The sequence below is a fragment of the Lates calcarifer genome, linkage group LG10 (genome assembly GCF_001640805.2).
Source record: "Lates calcarifer isolate ASB-BC8 linkage group LG10, TLL_Latcal_v3, whole genome shotgun sequence".
In the NCBI taxonomy this organism is placed as follows: Eukaryota; Metazoa; Chordata; class Actinopteri; family Centropomidae; genus Lates; species Lates calcarifer.
Genome location: NC_066842.1, coordinates 11825413 through 11844084, shown reverse-complemented (window position 1 = coordinate 11844084; position 18672 = coordinate 11825413). Strand labels below are relative to the sequence as shown.

Below are 18672 nucleotides of genomic sequence, written 5' to 3'. Positions count from 1 at the left end.
GTGACCATTGTTTTGTTATTGCATGCCATTTCTTCAGGCTGGCTGCCATTGCCTTGCTCTATCTGGACCAAGAGGACGCCTTCTGGAGCCTTATAGCCATTGTGGAAGTCTTCATGCCAAGAGACTATTACACCAAGACTCTGCTTGGCTCACAGGTAAACAAGGTTATATTCTAACAGTGGAAGACACAGGGACAAGCTGTTGCTTCCTTAGTTTACAGGTTTCTTTGGTGTCAGTGATGTCATATTCATGTGACTGCTGCTCATGACTTACCAGAGCAGGAATGCAGCGCAGTGATCAGCACTGTGTACTGTCTTCCTCTCGGCTGGATGTTTTCTCATATCTTCCCCTGCTGTAAAAATAAATAAAGGCCTGTGTTAGCTGTGAAAAAACAAAAACCAGATATATCTTGGGTTATGTCTGTGCAGGTTGACCAGCGTGTGTTCAAGGACCTGATGAGCGAGAAGCTGCCCCGGCTTCACGCCCACTTTGAGCAGTACAAGGTAGACTTCTCCCTCATCACCTTCAACTGGTTCCTGGTGGTGTTTGTGGACAGCGTGGTGAGCGACATCCTCTTCAAGATCTGGGATGCCTTTCTGTATGAAGGTCCAAAGGTAAGCGAGAAAGTAGAAGAGGAAGTAAAATATGATCCTCTTATCTCTCGTGGCCTGATTTCTGTCCAGGCATGCTCACGGATTTCTGAAGAAAACTGAACAATGAGATAAAGAATTTTTGTAGAGAAATGATGTGCTGCAAACTGTCCAGCCAGCTCAGAATCCACTTAGGGCTTTTGTGCTATTGTGGTATACACCCTAACCACACAGCTCTCAGGTCACCCTATAATGTATCCATTTCACTTATCGACATTAAATTTGCCTGCCTCTACAGATGGTATGTCTGATTAGTGTTCCATTTGGATTTAAGCAAGTTCCCACATGTGAATATTTAGTGGTTCGGCACATCAATCAACTGTGTGTTGGAAAACCTCCTCCCTTTGTGAGCCTGATGACTTGGAGTCATGGCTATGCCAAGTTAAAGCTCCACTATTTATTGTCTTTTACTAACAATGGCTCATTTCTGGATGTAGCAGCAGGCAGCTGATTTCAGTCAAAGAGCTCTGATAAAAACACTGTACATTATCTGCATAGCACCAAATGATATAAAGTTAGCAACTGAAGTCAAACACCTAGCAAGCTAAATACGTAGATATTTTTATCAGGAGACCAAAACACAGCCACAAGAAGTGTTAGTATTTGACTTTTATTTGCCAGGTTGACTCCAAATAATAGCTAATGCTTCTGTGTGTGCTAAAAGAGTAAATAGCCAAATGTTTGCTAGCATGTTTGCCAAAACAACTTTTAAGCAACGTTATACTAGCACTGTGGTTTTTAGCCTATGGTGCTGCCCCTGAGTTCTTTTTTTCAACATTAAACCTGCACTAACTTCTTTTTGGCACTGACATACTATATCGTATATAGTCGTGTTTGTGTTTACTTAATGAACGTATTTGGCTCTTTAGCTGCTAAATGCTCCACTGCATTCACCAGATAGTGGATAGCGGGTAGTGTATGGTTTTAAAGCCTTACACAGAAAATAGCTTCCTGTAGCGGCTGAAAACAACTCAATTAGAGCAATGAGAGTGACCCAGAACAGTAAAGTGACCAACCAGAAAACCAGTGAGTTAATGCTATAAAGCTTTGTAGAGCTGTAGGGATTTGGTGATAATGCTGTCTCTGTTGGGCATTTCTCATACAAGTTGTCATGTGATCGACCGTTGATATAAATATATTGATCATCACTATATTAATAATTCAAATCCATTTAGAAGCCTGCAGTATGAGCAGTAAACTCAGTAAATCAATAGCTTTTACTTCATAACAAGACAGAAAGATCTGTACTGTGCTGTGTGTTCAGAGGAAATATTGTTATTATTGTTAATATTCTTCAGTCATTTAAATGGGCTTTGCATGTCAAAGACGGTGATGTGTTATGGTATACAGTCACACATGCCGGAAAAGTCATGCGGTGAATTTTTCGCCTTTGATCATTTTCCTCCACAGATCATATTTCGCTTTGCCCTCGCTCTTTTCAAGTACAAAGAGGAAGAGTTTTTGAAGTTGCAGGATTCCACAGCCCTCTTCAAATATCTTCGATACTTCACGCGCACAATCCTGGACTCAAGGTACAGTGACTGCAGTTTGTTCTGGTATCTGCAGATATGTGTATAAGCATGACATTTGTGATGGGGCAGTATGTTTGAAGTAATACTGAGCAAGATAAGTAACAGTGGAATAGCTGATCGTATATCCTTGGTGTGTGGCTGGTGTATACAAACACAGTTTGAGTTTTGCATCTGTAGATGCAGCAACAAGCGTTAAGCTAATCAGCAATTCTCATTCTCATTTACTAGTCATAATAGGAAACCACCCCAGACTGATATGACTGTGTCTTTTTTTTTTCTCAGGAAGCTGATGAGCATCGCTTTTGTGGACATGAACCCATTCCCGATGAGGCAAATCCAGAACCGCCGTTCCTTCCATCTGGAGAAAGTCCGTCTGGAGCTGACCGAGCTGGAGGCGATCAGACAGACCTTCCTCAGGGAGAGAGAGACGAATCAGGACGGACGGAGCTTCGTCAGCGACGATGAGGAGGATAACTGACCTTAAGCCCAGAGCACCTTTCCGGGTCATGTGGCTGAACGCCTGAAGACAAAGAGATCAACTCCATGCACCAGTGATGTGTTGCAGTTTGTAAAGGGATTTTCATTTTTTCCTGAAGAAATGTTGGAGACGGTCTCTGCATCAAAGCTGGAACAATCAACTTTATACAAATTTAGCATCAAAGAACCAAAACATTACAGGCCGAATGGGCTTTCTATCAGTATTCCTGCCATTTTTATTCTTTTTTTGTAAATGATTTATCTACCGTATGCTTATGTGTTTATGTGATGGCCAAAACAGTACGCATGTCTTATGTCTTTTCATTCTCCCATGCCAAGCTCAACACTTGCAGTCCGAATCAGTATTTTTTAAAACATGGCTGTGATCTCTTAATCGTTGGCAATTTTATGCCTGTTGAAGGAATGATTGTAATTTTTTTTTTTTTTTACTCTTGTTTTCACAGTGATTCAGTTTTTTGTGCTTTCTCTGTCCTCAGATTCTTTCTTAAATGCTTTTTAATTGTCTTTTTTCCCCACATTGCCACTTGCTGTTTGATCCCCGTGTCTGTGGACGCACTTGAATCACTTATGCTGAAATTCATATTTTGTTGAAACGTAAAATGTAAGTCTTAAGAGAGCCTTCTTATCATTCGGTAATGAACATATCATTCCAGGTTGTGTGTGGTTCAGAAGCACACACACAAAGATTTGCAATCTCATGAAAAAAAATTCTCTAAACACGTGGAACATTTTGGGAAAGACTGCGTCTTGTGTTTTTATCTCTGTATTCAGATCAAATAGCTAAATGATGGACCAGTTAAACCATCATAGTAATGTTGGTAAAGTAATATTGGTGACTCTGTTTTATGTTATCTGGTCATATTTGGCAGAATTCTGTCTGGGACTGTTATTTTACTTTAATACTTTCAGATCATTTTATTCTAAATGTCTCTTAATTACTTAAAAAGAAATGTCTGAAAGCTCAAATTGTTATGCACCTCCATTGTTCTTAAACTCATACTAGATTGTATAACAGCCACTGGATTTGTTTAAGAGAATATTTTTGCATCAACTCCAAAGCACCACATTAGTGGATTCCTACAAATTTCCTGATAATCAGAGTTTTTTATTGTAGCTACTCTTTGTGTATTTTAATATCCCCTTCACTTTAATGTATTATTTCTTTTTGTTTTAGTATTGTTGCTGCCTTTTCCCAAATATTAGGATTGTTTGCAAGTGCTTCAGTGGATTCAGTTTCCCCTGACCTGCTTTGTAAGATACAAAGCACATGAACAATGCTGGGATTTCTGAGCCCTGTCCTAAATTGCTGATGTGTTTGCATTCATTGTCCACAGTGTGGCAGTATAACATTTGTCCACCCAGTGTTTGCACTCGTCCACAGGTACTATGCTGTATTTCAGCTCTGGGTAGAACGGCTGTGAAGTCGGTCCATCAACGTGATTGTTGCGTTTAAGTGGAGGTATGATTTTTAATGTATGAGGGAAGTATTTCAGGTGATTGCTGACATGTGGAGCAATGTCTTTCTCTCTTCCACGTCCAGGTACTGACACATGACAGTTTACTCTTAAACACTGTGACTGTATTCTCTAACACCTGTTTTATAATTCCTAAGAAATTCCTAAGAAACCATATTTAGATTTGGTTAATCAACAGTGTTAAACTGTTGTTTTAATGCGAATCTACAAGAAGGGGACAAGTATGTTTTTCTCACTTCGCCTTTCTCTTGTGTGCTGTTGTATTGTTTACAACTCATTATAACTTTTAATATCCTGTATTTTTTATTTACTTTGAGCTGTTTACAGATATTTCTTTGCTGTTTGTTCAAAGTTTTTCCACTCTCTCTCTGCCACACTATTGTCAGCAGAGGCACCAATCTTTATTTGACAACCTGAACTTGTGAACAAATGGCAGAAATTACAGTTTTGATGATGGAAATGTAAATGAAAAAAAAAAATCTCTAGAAGTTAAAATTCGATTTGCCTTCCTCATGAGAGCAGGTCTCTCTAGAAATCCACATTTTCAAGTTTTAAGGTAAAAAAAAAAATTCTTAGGTCCAGTCATTTTGTCAAAGATAGACGATTTCAAGGTTTACTTATATTTCAATACACAACCTCCTGTTCTAAGGCTAGTTTGCATGTATTTTTAATGTTTTTTAATCATTTTATTTTTACACTGAATAAGCTACATGTAAAACTATCATCATTTCCTCTTGTTTTTTTTCTCTCTTTTTTTTTTTTGCTTTTCCCAGCAGTATATTGCACAAGTGTGACAGGACGACTTAAAAATATTATAGGGCACTTCACTTCTTTTTCTTGTAAACCTCTACAGCATCTTGTTCATTGTTAATCAATATAAAGTTCAAAGCTTTTATGTTGCAGAAAATAAGCATACGCCACTGTATGTTTCTGAAATACCAGTTAAAAGACATATTCAATAAACAATGGCTGACTGAGTATGCTGTGTCTGATCTGCAGGTGTTTATAAGAGACAAAAAAAGAAACAGCTTGCTTTAGTTCCTTAAACACTGTTTCAGACCAAACACCAGACATGTCAGTCATCTTTATTGATAGCCTGCCTCTCTCATGCTTCAGTTTCACAATAGAGCCATTAGGGGGAGGGACTTGTGCAGACTCAAAAGCCTGATGGGGCTGCCCTAAGTGACAGAAAACAACAGAACAGAGACGGTGAAGGAGGCAGTTTTGTGACTGAACTGCAGCCATGACGAGAGCAGACTGAGCAGCTGTAGGAGGAGACGTGGGAACCGATGCAAGTTTATCATCACCTCTGCATCTGACAGAAGGTAAGACACAAGATTTAGCTGCAGTCAGTTTGTTGAGCCACTTGATGTGTGACCTGAAACCTACCAGATGGGAAGTTAGTGGTTTTTCAGTTTTTGAATAGTTTTTTTTTTCCCTCCTTTGGATGCATGTATATATTTGTCTATACCAGCAATGTACAGTTAATTATCATGTTACTTTTACATTCTTATTCATTGTAGGAATAATGTTTATTGTGTAATGATTTCAAAGCATATGTTGTTGCCTGTTTGCACTTTTTGCATGACAGTGTTTCGCAACAGATACCCTGCCCTAATTCTTTTTATTTAAAACCCTGTTATAATCACAGGAAATAAACACTGTTATACTGCCCAGCTTGGCACAGTTTTGGGAGTTGTGCTACTGAAAATTTTAAGCCAGTGTTTAGACTTGTTAAAAAAAAAACAAAACAAAAAAAAAAACGACTAAGTGTAGTTTTATTTTCCTTGCTGGTCAAGGTATAGTGCTTAGGCTTTCTGAAACAGGAAGGTGAAAGTAAGTACAGCTCTGAGATGGAATGCTTTACTGCATGCTGGAACATGTAGTAAACATTTTCTTTGCTCTAATCAGAAATCAACTGCAACATCACTTTGTATTCACAGGGCTGGACTTGTGGAGAAAAAGAATATTCCTGGATAGACAGACAGACTCAAGTAGTGCATATCAACAAAATAAACTACATCAATGAAGACACCTGGTATGGCGGTATTCAAGCAACAAAATGTGGATGATTTCTATGAAATTGGAGAGGAACTGGGAAGGTGAGTGTTTCTTGAAGCTAATATGTGTACAGTAGAAGATGTTTAATTTCCAGCTCTTAGAAAACAACCCCCCTCACTTAGTGTGAGTCAGATTGCGAGATTGGGCTCTCCCATGCGTGCCTCTCTCGAAGCAGTGGTCCACATATGTGTACGTAGGTGTGCAAACAGCTGGCCTGTTTAAGCTTGAAATGGGGAGTGTCACTGTGGTAAACTGGGTTGAAGTTTACTGGGAGAGATAAAGTTTTAGAAGTGAAGCCATGAAAGCAAGGTCTGTTTGAACAGAATATGTTCACTCCAACTGTGGGTGGTGGATCAGCGTGTTGAAGGTAAATGTTGAGGAGGAGTGTTAATCAAGGACACTGTTTCCCATGGGGAAATAAATTAAAGGAAGTCGGCAGAGTGCAGTATGGATTGAGGAAGCTGCAAATTCATTTTGCACGGAAGGACAGCTTGGGCATGTGCACCACTTGTTAACAGATAGAGAGGGTGTGAAGGGAAAGTGTCTGACCTATAACCTTTCACTGCCAGTCAAAATACACACTACGTGTTCGCTGGCCATTTACTATGCAGCTTATTCAACACACCCTGACAGGACAAACCACAACCTGCTGTTGAAATGGCTCCAGCTGTGTTTGCATGCCCTCAGAGGAAGGATTTTGTGCCCAGAATTTACACTTTCATTGTATTTTACATTGAGATTCTTTGTGTATTTTCCTTATGAAATATTGAAATGCATCTATAAATGAAAAGATTGAATACTATTGTGATAAAACAGCAACAGGACTAGAAGGAAAACTGCCTTATTGTGATTTGTTGCAGGTGATTGAGGTACTTTCCTGATTAATTAAAGACAAAAGTGTCTGTTCATTACCTGCCAAGTGAAAAGTTGATCACTGGTGGATTTTATCAACACAGTGAATGATTTATTAATATTAATAAAGCCATTTTTTTTTTATAAAATGTTAATTAAAGAGTCTAAAGAGTTTTTGGAACTAAAGAGTTTATAAACCGTTTATCTACCCTTTATAAAAGCTGCCTCACTGGAAAATAATACCATCTGAACAGCTGATGTGGAAATTTATTGTTATAAGAGTGACAATATCACAGAGTTGTGGTTGAGCTGAAAACTAGTTGCTTGAGAGGAGAACTCAGCTGTGAACCGAGCTTTGCACATGTTCAGCGCTGCTATCATGAGAAACAGAAACTTCAAGCTACTGTGGTTAAAAACCGCAGATGTTTGCGACTGAAAACCAGAAGACTTTTTCAGTCATAGAACCCAATGAAAATTTTATCACCAATTCAGCAGCTGGATTTTTTTATTTTTTTTTTTGCTCGTAGTTCCTCTTTCTTTTTGTGACAGCTCTCTAGTGAGTTTTGGACGATTAAGTCCACCCCACCCACAGTTTGTAGGAGCCTCATGGGTTCAGACCTCTCCACCGTACACCACAGTGGAACTGTTACTCAATTGTCCTCACAAGAGGGTGGGGAAATTTGTTAAAGGGGGCCAGTAACTAATCAGTGTGGAGTATTAAAGATGTTCTCTGCTCTGTGGAACTGTTGAGCCATTCACCACAGGAAAGTCAATTCATCATACTGTTGAGACATTTTAATGTCACAGGACCCCACGCAGTTGTTCTCGATGTTTCCTTCTCACTGGGTAAACCTATCTACAAAACAACCCTTTGCTTGAGATGCAAGGCATTTACTGACAACTGTACATGTCTTACCATCTGAGTGATGACACTGATGATGACATACAGTTGGGAATGTCTCAGTGCGAGCTCACAGCTGCCACTTGCCCTCCCATGAGACTGGTGAGACCGTGGGGAGATGTTACGCAAATGACCATCAAGGCAAGGCAGAGAAAAAGCACCTACGAGCAGATGGTGGACTATGTGACCTCTTACCTGTCAACAACAGACTCATTACTGTCCATGTTTGGTCATGACCAACACCATGTTTGGTCTGAAAACCTTTATGCCTGTACTGCTGCCTTTACTAGATGCTGATACATGCAGTGGGCTTGTAACACTTACTGAATGAAAAACACATCATCTTTGTTAGTCATTGTTGAGCAACGACAACAATTCACAGGATGCACTGTTAGACAGGAAGTGCTATTGTCTTGGCATGTCTGAACAAAGATAAAAGGCCTGTAAACTTCCTCCAAATTTTGAAATCTGTACTTCACCTACATCATAGTGGAAATGACGATTGATCTACAATGAATCCTTCACAGGTTAAAGTGAGATTTTTAGCTACGCTGGCAGCATGACTCTATGTCACTATGTCTGTCTAGATTGAAAGTCCAGATTGAAATATCCTAACAACTACTGAATGAACTGACATGAAATGTTTTACACACATTCATGGTCCCCAGATGCTGAATCCCACAGACTTTGGTGATCCCCTGACTTTTCCTCTAGCGCCACCTTGAAGTTGACAGTTTTGTCTCTTAGTAAAATGTTATAACAACTACTGAACTAGGCAGCACGATGGTGCAGTGGTTAGCACTGTCGCCTCACAGCAAGAAGGTTCCGGGTTCGAGTTCGGTTTGCATGTTCTCCGTCTGCCTGCGTGGGTTCTCTCTGGGTACCCCGGCTTTAAGAGTCTAGGTTAGGTTAAGTGGTAACTCTAAATTTGCCTTAGGTGTGAATGTGAGTGGTGAGTGGTCATTTGTCTGTATATGGTGGCCCTGTGTTGGACTGGCGATCTGTACAGGGTGTACCCTGCCTCTCGCCCAATGACAGCTGGGATAGGTTCCAGCGCCCCCACGACCCTTAACGGATAAGCAATATAGATGATGGATGGAACTACTAAACTATAGATGGACAACCATGACATTTAGCACATTGCTAACGTGCTAAACTAACTTGGTAAAAGTTATACCTGCTAAACATCAGCACATGTAAGCTTTGTCAGTGTGAGCATGGCAGCAATGCTAAAGCACCGCTGTCCCCAAGTACAGTCTCACAGGGCTGTTAGTGTAGCTGTAGACTCTTAAATTATTCAAATTTCAAATGCAGGAATACTGAGAAGGTCACATCTCCCCACACCTGATATGCAAAGTGTTTCCCTGCTTGTCTGTGGTTATTGTGATACTTGTAATTTCTAGAAATACCAGGCAAATTCATGCAGAGGGAAATTATTTAGGGAAATGTTTCTGGGTTTGCAGAAGTTAGTTTTCTTTGGTGAGGATGCAGGGAGGGCAGTGATGCGCATTTAAGGCAGCGCTGTTTGCACACTGGACTTTTTAAAGTGAGAGGAGCTGACAGTCAAGAGGCAGACAGGTGCTCCTGGTGAATGCAGTAAAGTGCTAGAATTTCTCCAAAGGGATTTACTGTACAAGGTTTATCTATAGCACAGACAGTGGGCATGCAGCACGTACAAGGAGCAGGTCAAGAATGCCTGTAGTCAGCTCTGAGGAACACACATTCCTGCTGTTGAGTGGGTGGAAAATGTGTTTATTCAGTGCAGCCTGACGGGGGGGAACTCCATGTTCACCTCTTGGACATTCCCGGAGTTCCCGTTTGACAGAGGTCATCCCGTTACTGTCAGCAAACACTCATGCACCCCTCCTACTCCACAGATGATTTGTTGACATTGGATCACTTCAAAGCCAATGGGAATCTACAGTATTCTGAACAATTTGAGGGCATAAATTTGGAGGCATTTCAGAAATAAAAACAGATAAAGTGGTGTATTTGAGTTATCAAGCACTTATTAGACTAGAAAATATGACAGAAGCATCATTTCTGCAATGATGAATCATATTTTAGAGGCCTGGCCTGCTTCTCCAGATGGTAGAGGTGGCTAGGGAAAGGGCTTGGTCAATTATGAATCTGGCTCTCACTGTCATGCCTCCCCAGAGGTTGTTCAGTTGAGAAATGTGTTTAAATATTGGGCCGGCGCCACTTGTCCAAGCATTCCTCCCAACCTTGGCTGTGGATAACAACCTTCAGCTGTTGGAAGTGGAAACTCTGTGGAGAGATGGTACTTTCAGCCCCACTGGCCCCGGCTTAGAGCTAAGACAGCCGGCACGCCTGGCCCGTTGTGGAATATCACTCCCAGCATCGTCGCTCTCTCTCCTCTGTTACTCTACACTTCGTAACAACACTGAAGCAAAGCCCTCAAGCCCCACGCGCTGACATTTCTGTTGTGCACTTTCTCATCTTTGGGCTACAACCGTCAACAGGAGGGGTTATTCTGTTCAGCCTTGCTTAGCAGGCAAATCAAGGACGCTGTTTCTCCTCCTGCCATGTGACTCTTTTTTCCCCCCTTAGGGTACTCTCTGTCTGTTTTTGCAAGTGGAATTCATTGAGTGACTTTCCCTCCTCCTCCTCCTCCTCAGTTCACACATTATCATAGTCATCTTTAACAGGGTCAGCCTCTCAGGGATGTCTCAGGGGCGCAGATATCCTGTGAATAGAACAGACAGGGGGGAACTTTTCAGATTCCACGTTGCTTTGCGTCATCGCCCCACCCTCCCTGTTTTTATTTCTCCTTTGCGGCATGTGTGAGTCTTTGTTATGATGTGTATGCCCCCCCCTCTCCCCTCTCTCTCCTGTACTCTCTGTTGGGACATGTTCGCACAGAAATCCGATCTTGATGGTGTTTTGCTGCCCTGGTACTATGAGTTAAATGATCATAATAACTACCTGCAGCATTGCAGTTGACTAGATATGGTATCTTTCTAGACCCTTGAAGCTATACTGAGTCATCAAGTGTTCAAAAACATTCCTTTTTATTAGACACACCAGTGAAGTAATACCTGGAACACCTGTACAGTCTGATGCAATCCAATACAAGTGTCCTTCACCTAACTCTAGTCTTGTTTTTGTTTGTTTTCTTGTGTTTTTTCAGTGACGCCTATTTACATGTTTGAGTCCTTAGTTTGCAGTGTTTATGTACTCGGTTCCATAATGTTAGAAGTCGTCCCTCCAGTTTAGAGGGCTCTGGGCTTTCATGGTAAAAATGCTCCTCAGTAACTGTTGTTTTGTTGATTTTTGAGTGAAGAAAATTTAAAAGGAGGCTTCACTGGAGCTGCTCCCAGATGTGATTGTAGAAGTGAGTAAGCACAGGGCAGGGTGTGCCTCAAAAAGAGCAAACCGGCTCACCTGTTCTAATGCAGCTAAGGCAAGGTTATAAAGTCACAAGGGTTACTCTAAACCGCAAAGATGATTACTGTTGTTTGACCGTGTTTAAACCATGTATTTGTTTAGTGATGAGCTGGAGCTATCTCTGTAAGCGGCCCTTGAAAGTACAAGTGGAAACCGCTGCGTAAAGTGAGTCTGACAGGAGCAGAGTGGGCGTCCATATGTTTTTAGACTTTGTCTCTTATCCTGACAGCTCCTCTTAGCACTCCTCCTTTCCACTCGTCTTCTCTTTCCACTCGTCCGGCTCAGCAGGCCCTTTCTTTCTCCGCAGCAGAAGCAGAGAGACAGCAGGTGGAGAGAGAGAGGGAGAGAGAGAGAGAGAGACAGAGAGAGAGAGGGAGAGAGAGAGGAGAGAGAGAGAGAGAGGGAGAGAGCCTGTAAGCAGGGCTATTCTTAGCCCACTAGACACCCATGATGATAGTGGACACAGACTGGACAGCCTCTCACGGCCACCCTGAAATCTCTGTGCAGACAGTTATGTCCAAAATATATGAAATGCCTGCCAGTTATTATCTCTTTCCCCTCTCTGCCTGTTCTTTCACAATGTCTAAAAATAAAAGGTGTCTCATCACATGACTGAATATTCACAGTCAATGCTCATCCTCCATGCACAGAAAGTCTTTGCCATCTCTGCCACCACGCTCTCGCCCCCATGTCTTTCTGTAGCCTCTTATTGACGGATTAGTGACTAACAGGCTTGTTTTCACAGTCTGAATGTATAGAGTGGGCAGGTCAGCCCACAGCAGGAGAAAGCTTGTAAAGCAGCAGGAGCTACAGCAGGCTTAGTCAGGCCTGAGATCGTAAGTGCTGGTCTGATAATAAAGTCTCTGAGACTCGCCACATATATTTAACTGAGCAGCAGTGCTGGAAAATGTTGTCGCACTTTTCATCCAGTCTGTCAGTGGGTCAATTATGAGTGAAATGGCACTGCAGTTATGTTAGGGGAGAGTGACAGTAAAGGAAAATGTTACATCAAGTGTACTGCTGGAGTAACAGACTGTAACATGCAGAAATCAGAGAAAAGCGAAAAGTGAAACAATTATCCACTGAAAGTCTCCAAGCCACACCTCTGTTGTGAAATATTCAGAGTTTTTTGGATTTTTTTCAGTGGACTGATTATCTGAGGACAGCTAGAAATTTGGCAGGAAGGTTGCTGAAGTGGGAGGACGGCAACTCTGTCCACACTGCCTGCCTGTCTTGATTGTTCTTTGTCTGGCTGGGAAACAGGAAGTGATGAACTACACTGCAATATTTCAGCTGGTTTTGACACACAGCTTCCTCCCTGATATCTGTCATCACCTGTAGCTATATCCTGTTAATTGTTATGGATTTGTCTAGAAATCATTATCTATCTTGAGACAGCAAAGTGAAACACAAATAAACGATAGTGACAGATTTTAATCCTTTGCCACCTTAAAAAAAAAACAACAAACAAACAAAAAAAACCCCAGTAATAATGGCATCAAGTAATCTCAGTGTCTTTTTGTTTCTTTTGTGTCTGCAGTGGACAGTTTGCAATAGTCAAGCGCTGCACAGAGAAGAGCACAGGCACCGAATTTGCAGCCAAGTTCATCAAGAAGCGCCAGAGTCGGGCCAGCAGACGAGGCGTGAAAAGAGAGGAGATTGAGAGAGAGGTGGGCATCCTGCAGGAGCTCCAGCATTCCAACGTCATAGCGCTGCACGATGTGTACGAGAACCGCACAGACGTGGTGCTTATCCTCGAACTGTGAGTCACTGCATAATTCAACAATATCCGTAGAGTAAAAACAGCAGAGTGTTACACCAGTGTTATGCCTTAAAACGTCCCCAAAACAATACACAATATATTTGCATGCATTTCCTCTACAGTCAAATGATTAGAGCCTACTTAACATAATACATGGAATATTTTTTTAATATAAAACCAAACTGGCAGTGCAGTGTTTGTAGTGTTTGCGATCAGTGAGTTTGCTGCACACAGATTGTTTGTTGAACCTGTGTTTGCTGAAAACCTTTTGCCAGGATCATGTGTCCCAGAGAGAACCGAACGTCTCTAACAGAGTCAATAACACTTGTGTTGAAAAGAGGCCTTGGAGGGCCCCCGTCTGGGTCCAGTCAGTGCATGGGAACATGTAGGTCCCCAATTAGGACTAAGTGAAAGCTCGGCCCAATCAAAGCAGGGGTGATCACACATTGTGCGTCATTCATTTACTGCGTTATTTGCCTATTATGTTTTCTTTGTATGACTGTAAAAGAACATCATGCTTATGGGTTGCAAGTTGGCCAAAGGATGCTTTATACCATCTGCAGCTCTTCATGAAGTTTCATAAGTAAGACAAACTGATGCAAAACAGACCCAAATTGTTACACACAAACAAACATATATGAGGTATCTAGGGCCAGCCTATCCAATTGCAGAGAACACACTTTAGATAAAATTCAAGAGCTTGTTCCTGATTATTTGAGGCCATGGGATGAGTCACTGAGTGAGTGTGTGTGTGTTTTACAGGGTCTCTGGAGGAGAGCTGTTTGACTTCTTGGCTCAGAAGGAGTCTCTCAGTGAAGAGGAGGCCACTCAGTTTATCAAACAGGTCCTAGATGGAGTCCAGTATCTCCACTCCAAGAGGATTGCGCATTTTGATCTAAAGGTACATCATGCCCCATCTGCTGCTCCTCGCACGTAAAAACTATATTTGTCCCGTGTTGAGGACGAAATTCTTCACCTCCACAGCTATTACATACACGCAAGGACGAGCAGGAACATGAGACGTATATATAGCAGGTGTCTAATGTACGTGTCACTTGAGTCTCACTTTTCTGAATCGCACATCCTTCCTGTTGTCTGTGGCTGAAGTCCAGACTCTCAGATACAGACACCACAAGGTTATCTCTTCACTCAGAGAGCAGTGTGGGCGACACCGCGCTCTGAAAAGTGAAGAGAGTTGCCGCCCTGTTTTTCTGCAGCTGTGGCTCATCTCCACTCTGATGCTTTTTCATTTGGCAATTAAGGACAAGTAGAATGCTCAGTGAAGGGCTCGATTCAGACCTGCCTGAGACCCTGACCTTCAGTTCACAATGACAGATCTGTGCACTAATTAGAGCTTAACATTTTCTGTGAAATCAGAAGGTTAATAGACAGTCGAGGAAAATGTTGAAACTGTCCATCCAGTCTGCGAGGTTGTTACAGAGACTGTGACCTTCCACATGTTAAAGTCTGAACTGCTCTGTTGGCAAAAGCTGAGATTATGGGAAAAGTAAGGAAATTCCTGGGAAATTTGCTTCATCAGAGTGGTTTCAATCTTCACATCTACCTCACAAGATGTCAAACTTTATATTACATAACAAGGATGACTGTAATTGTTGAACTGTTTTTCTTTAATGCTTACGCAAAAGGCGGTTTAATCAGGTAAACTGTATTATTTAGTGTGTTTTTTTTTTTTTTTACTGTATTACCCAATCTTTGTGTTAGAGGAAATCTGCTGACAAATGCACCTCTCTGTTTTCCTGTTTTCTGCACTTCAGCCTGAAAATATAATGTTGCTGGACAGGAACGTTCCTTTACCCCGCATCAAAATCATAGACTTTGGACTGGCACACAAAATAGAAGCCGGGGCAGATTTCAAAAACATTTTTGGCACTCCTGAATTTGTTGGTAAGTTCTCCATATGAGACAGGTTTTCACTGGAGGACATTTTAAGAGGAGGCTTGGTGTTTGGCTTGTTTGTGATGCATAAGTGTGCGCCGTCTATTTTCAGCTCCAGAGATAGTCAACTATGAGCAACTGGGATTGGAGGCAGACATGTGGTAAGATCCTTTAATTACCTCTGACTCTGCTGCCTTCCATACACCAGGGCTGCAGTGCATAACTTTGGATTAACCTTGTCCTGTCTTTCACAGGAGCATTGGAGTCATCACATACATACTGTAAGTTGGGGATGATTCGTGATTATTAATGGGAATCTTAACAAACCTGAAGAGATTAGCAAGGGTCTCAGTCAGAGCGTGACACTGTTTTTGTGGTGCCATTTCAGTTTGAGTGGCGCGTCACCTTTCCTCGGTGACACGAAGCAGGAAACGCTGGGGAACATCTCCAGCCGTGGACTACCAGTTCGACGAGGAGCTCTTCAGCAACACGAGCGAGCTGGCCAAGAGCTTCATCAGGCAGCTCCTGGAGAAGAACACGAGGTAAAAGAGTGGGTCGCTGACAAGCAGCTGAAGGTCGAAAGATCAAGTCAGACAAGTCCAGTGCAAAGCCCAGCATTAGAGATTTCACTTCAATCAATCCTAAATGTATTAAATGGTCAGTCCTAATCCAAATGAGAGAGAAAGGCCAGTCAGTCCGCAGAAATCTAGAGCAAGGATTTGGGCACATTTTGTTACTGGTACTAAATGTGATAAACTAAATAAAATAAGCTAAATAAACATCATTTATACAGTAAACTGATTACCTCAGGCAACACACCATGTAATACTTGTCTGGCTTTGTACCATGTGATCCTTTTCCTGCTGTTTGACGAGTCTCCATTGAAGTGACTTCTCAGACACCGAATATTCCTGTGAAACTTAAACTGGCGTGAACTTTCCTTTGTTTGGGCGTTATTTACTCAGCTGCATTTTCTCCTTTCTTCTCCCATCATTTCAGAAAACGGATGACCATACAGGACGCCCTGAATCATCCTTGGATTAAGGTATGCACTTGATTTCTTCTGTGTTATGGCATGTTTTTGGTTTTCTCAATAACTTGCACTCCACCCAGACACATGAGACAACATGTAACAGTTCATGTCGAACAGGTTTGTTTGTACAACAGAAAAAAAAAGACTACAGGCTCAAGAGAGTTCTCAAACAATAACTTAATTCTATATGTGCTGGCTCATTGAAAACATAGTTTATCACCCTAACTGTACAGTATATTATTTCCCTCACTGCAACCCACACCCAGCCCTGTCACCCTTGGGAATATTTTCTCTCCCTCCACTTATCAACACACTCAGCACCACACACACATCCTACAGCTGTACAGCTGTCTTTTGCAGCCTGAAATAATCCTTTTGTCTAGACATTCAAGCGGGTCAAGGCGAAGAAACATCTAACTAATTGTGTTTTTTTAACGGCATGGACATTTAACAAGAAGTCTACTCCAGTACTTGCTGCTGAAATGCATGGGAACAGTGTCTTACTGTGGAGTCTTCATCCTGTTTGGATACATAAGCATGAAACCAGGAAACTTAACACACTCAACAGGAATGTCTGCTGTTGTTTTTTTTTTTTTTTTGGTGCTCTTACCTGCCATGGCTTTTGCTGTAGGGTCACACACTAATCCTACAGTACCACCTCTGCTGGGATATTCGCCACTACGTGTGTTTCAAAGACAGTGAGACAGCCTCTGACTCAGTGTCCACCCTTTTGTCTGAAGTCCTGTGGCCACGTAGAGGAGAATGGCGCCGCCCCTGAGGCCGAGAAGAAAGCGGAGCAGCTGAAGACGAAGCGCCTGAAGGAGTACACCATCCAGCTTCACTCCAGCATGCCCCAGAACAACACATATGCCAACTTTGAGCGTTTTGCCCACGTGGTGGAGGACATTAGCCTGATGGAGACGGGGCTGTCAGAGGTGGCGGGAGCCCACAGCACTCTCCAGGGCGACATAGAGGCACTGCTCTCCATCTACAATGACAAGGAGGCCTGGTATAAGGAGGAGAGCGAGACCGCAAGGAAGCAGCTCTCCCAGGTGCACTACGAGTTTCGGAAAGTGGAGGCCACCAGGAGGCTGCTGCAGGAGGACGTGAAGGCTATAGATGCCAGTCTGGAGAGCATCAGCGGGAAGTACAACCTGAGGCAGAGCCAGCTGGAGGCTCTGAGGCAGGAGCTGAACTCTGAAATGCAGTGGCTGCAGGAAGTGATGAGTTCCCTGCATCCAGAGGGAGCCAACGGCAGCATCCACAGCAGCAGTCTGAACATGGACGTGAAGCAGGCACTGAAGGAGCTGCTGCATCAGTCCTGTGGAGGAGAACTGTGCCCAGAGGCCAAACAGCCACTCACAGAGTCTGGTTAACACGCACAGATGAAGACACACTTTTATTGAACTTAAAGCTCTTAATATGTTTTTGAATGTTTTTGTTTGAGTTCAGCACATTGATTTTTTTCAGCAGCACAGACTTTTGAATGTATAGCTGTGTAGTCTCTACATTTAGTTTTTTTTCATTTTGTAAACAAGAAAAAATGTTCTTGTGTTCTTTAAATAATATTTTTCAGTTAAAGGAATAGTTAGCATACAAATAGAAATTTGGGGAAATGTGCTTATTTGCTTTTTTGCGAGGAGTTAGATGAAAAGATGGATAGGGTTAGCTTAGCTTAGCACAAAGACTGGAAACTGGGGGAAACAGCTAGCCTGGCTCTTGGCCAGGTGCAGTTACTGACAGCAAAACTCAAGAATTTTTGGACCAGCACATAACCCCCTGTAAAATGTCAACTTGTCAACTTGGGACATGTACCTGTTGTTACATTTGGACAGAATCAGGCCAGCTGTTAGCTTGGCTTCCAGTTCTGCACTTAGCTAACCACTGTCTGGCTGCAGCTTCATTTTGAAGAGACAGATAAGGTATTGATCTCAACTCTCAGCAAGAGAGTGACTAAGTGCATTTCACTTTCTTTAAGTCTGGCACAATATTAGGAATTATTCTAAACTTGAAGTGATAGCAACAGGCCATTAAACTTATGCACTGCTCTTTTTGATTGAGCGGGTTTGGTAGCTTTTTATTTTAACAAGTGACAATGAAGATAAATATCGGTTATGAATGTTTTTATTGTGCCATGGCCAGACAAAGACACAAGATCAAATAATTCTTTTCAATGGAATGTATCAGAAGTTCATATTTTCTGATTGATTTATTTTTTCATTCCAGTCTATTTTTTTGGACTGTATTGGTGTTTTGTTAACATTATTTTTTTTATTTACAATGGTTATCCAGTTATAAGTTACTTTTGTAGTTTTTTCAGATTATTTTTATAGTTTCAAATGTGCACTTTTAATGAAAGTTTTATTTATTTATTTGTTTTAAAAAACAATTTTATTTCTTTCTTGGAGATGTTCTATAAGCCGACAGGAAAAACAACATCTATGATAAGATCTTGTGTGTTTCATGACGTGTCACCTTTGTCACATTTTTTTTTAAGTATCTCAACAGATACACATTTTTGTCCTCACCTTTGATGTGCATGACACTGAATGACATTTTAACGGTTGTCAAAACCACTGAAATAAATGTTCATTATTTATTAGA

General features: G+C 41.7%; 2 protein-coding genes across 2 annotated transcripts in view; both read left to right on the top strand.

The window, feature by feature from the left end:
- tbc1d2b (TBC1 domain family, member 2B) overlaps nucleotides 1-5133 on the top strand; it is a 15442-nt gene extending 10309 nt beyond the window's left edge. Inside the window, exons 10-13 of the mRNA XM_018680846.2 lie at nucleotides 38-155; nucleotides 429-614; nucleotides 2061-2182; nucleotides 2465-5133. Of these exons, the coding sequence (XP_018536362.1) occupies nucleotides 38-155; nucleotides 429-614; nucleotides 2061-2182; nucleotides 2465-2660 (622 nt within the window). The 3' untranslated portion in view covers nucleotides 2661-5133. The remainder of the gene's footprint in view (nucleotides 1-37; nucleotides 156-428; nucleotides 615-2060; nucleotides 2183-2464) is intronic.
- dapk2b (death-associated protein kinase 2b) lies at nucleotides 2712-18672 on the top strand. Its single transcript, XM_051073357.1, is given in 12 exon segments — nucleotides 2712-4139; nucleotides 5272-5480; nucleotides 6099-6257; nucleotides 12918-13139; nucleotides 13902-14040; nucleotides 14915-15044; nucleotides 15148-15196; nucleotides 15290-15316; nucleotides 15424-15484; nucleotides 15486-15577; nucleotides 16035-16080; nucleotides 16809-18672. Coding segments are annotated over 10 exon segments (1479 nt in total). The 5' UTR covers nucleotides 2712-4139; nucleotides 5272-5480; nucleotides 6099-6180; the 3' UTR covers nucleotides 17445-18672.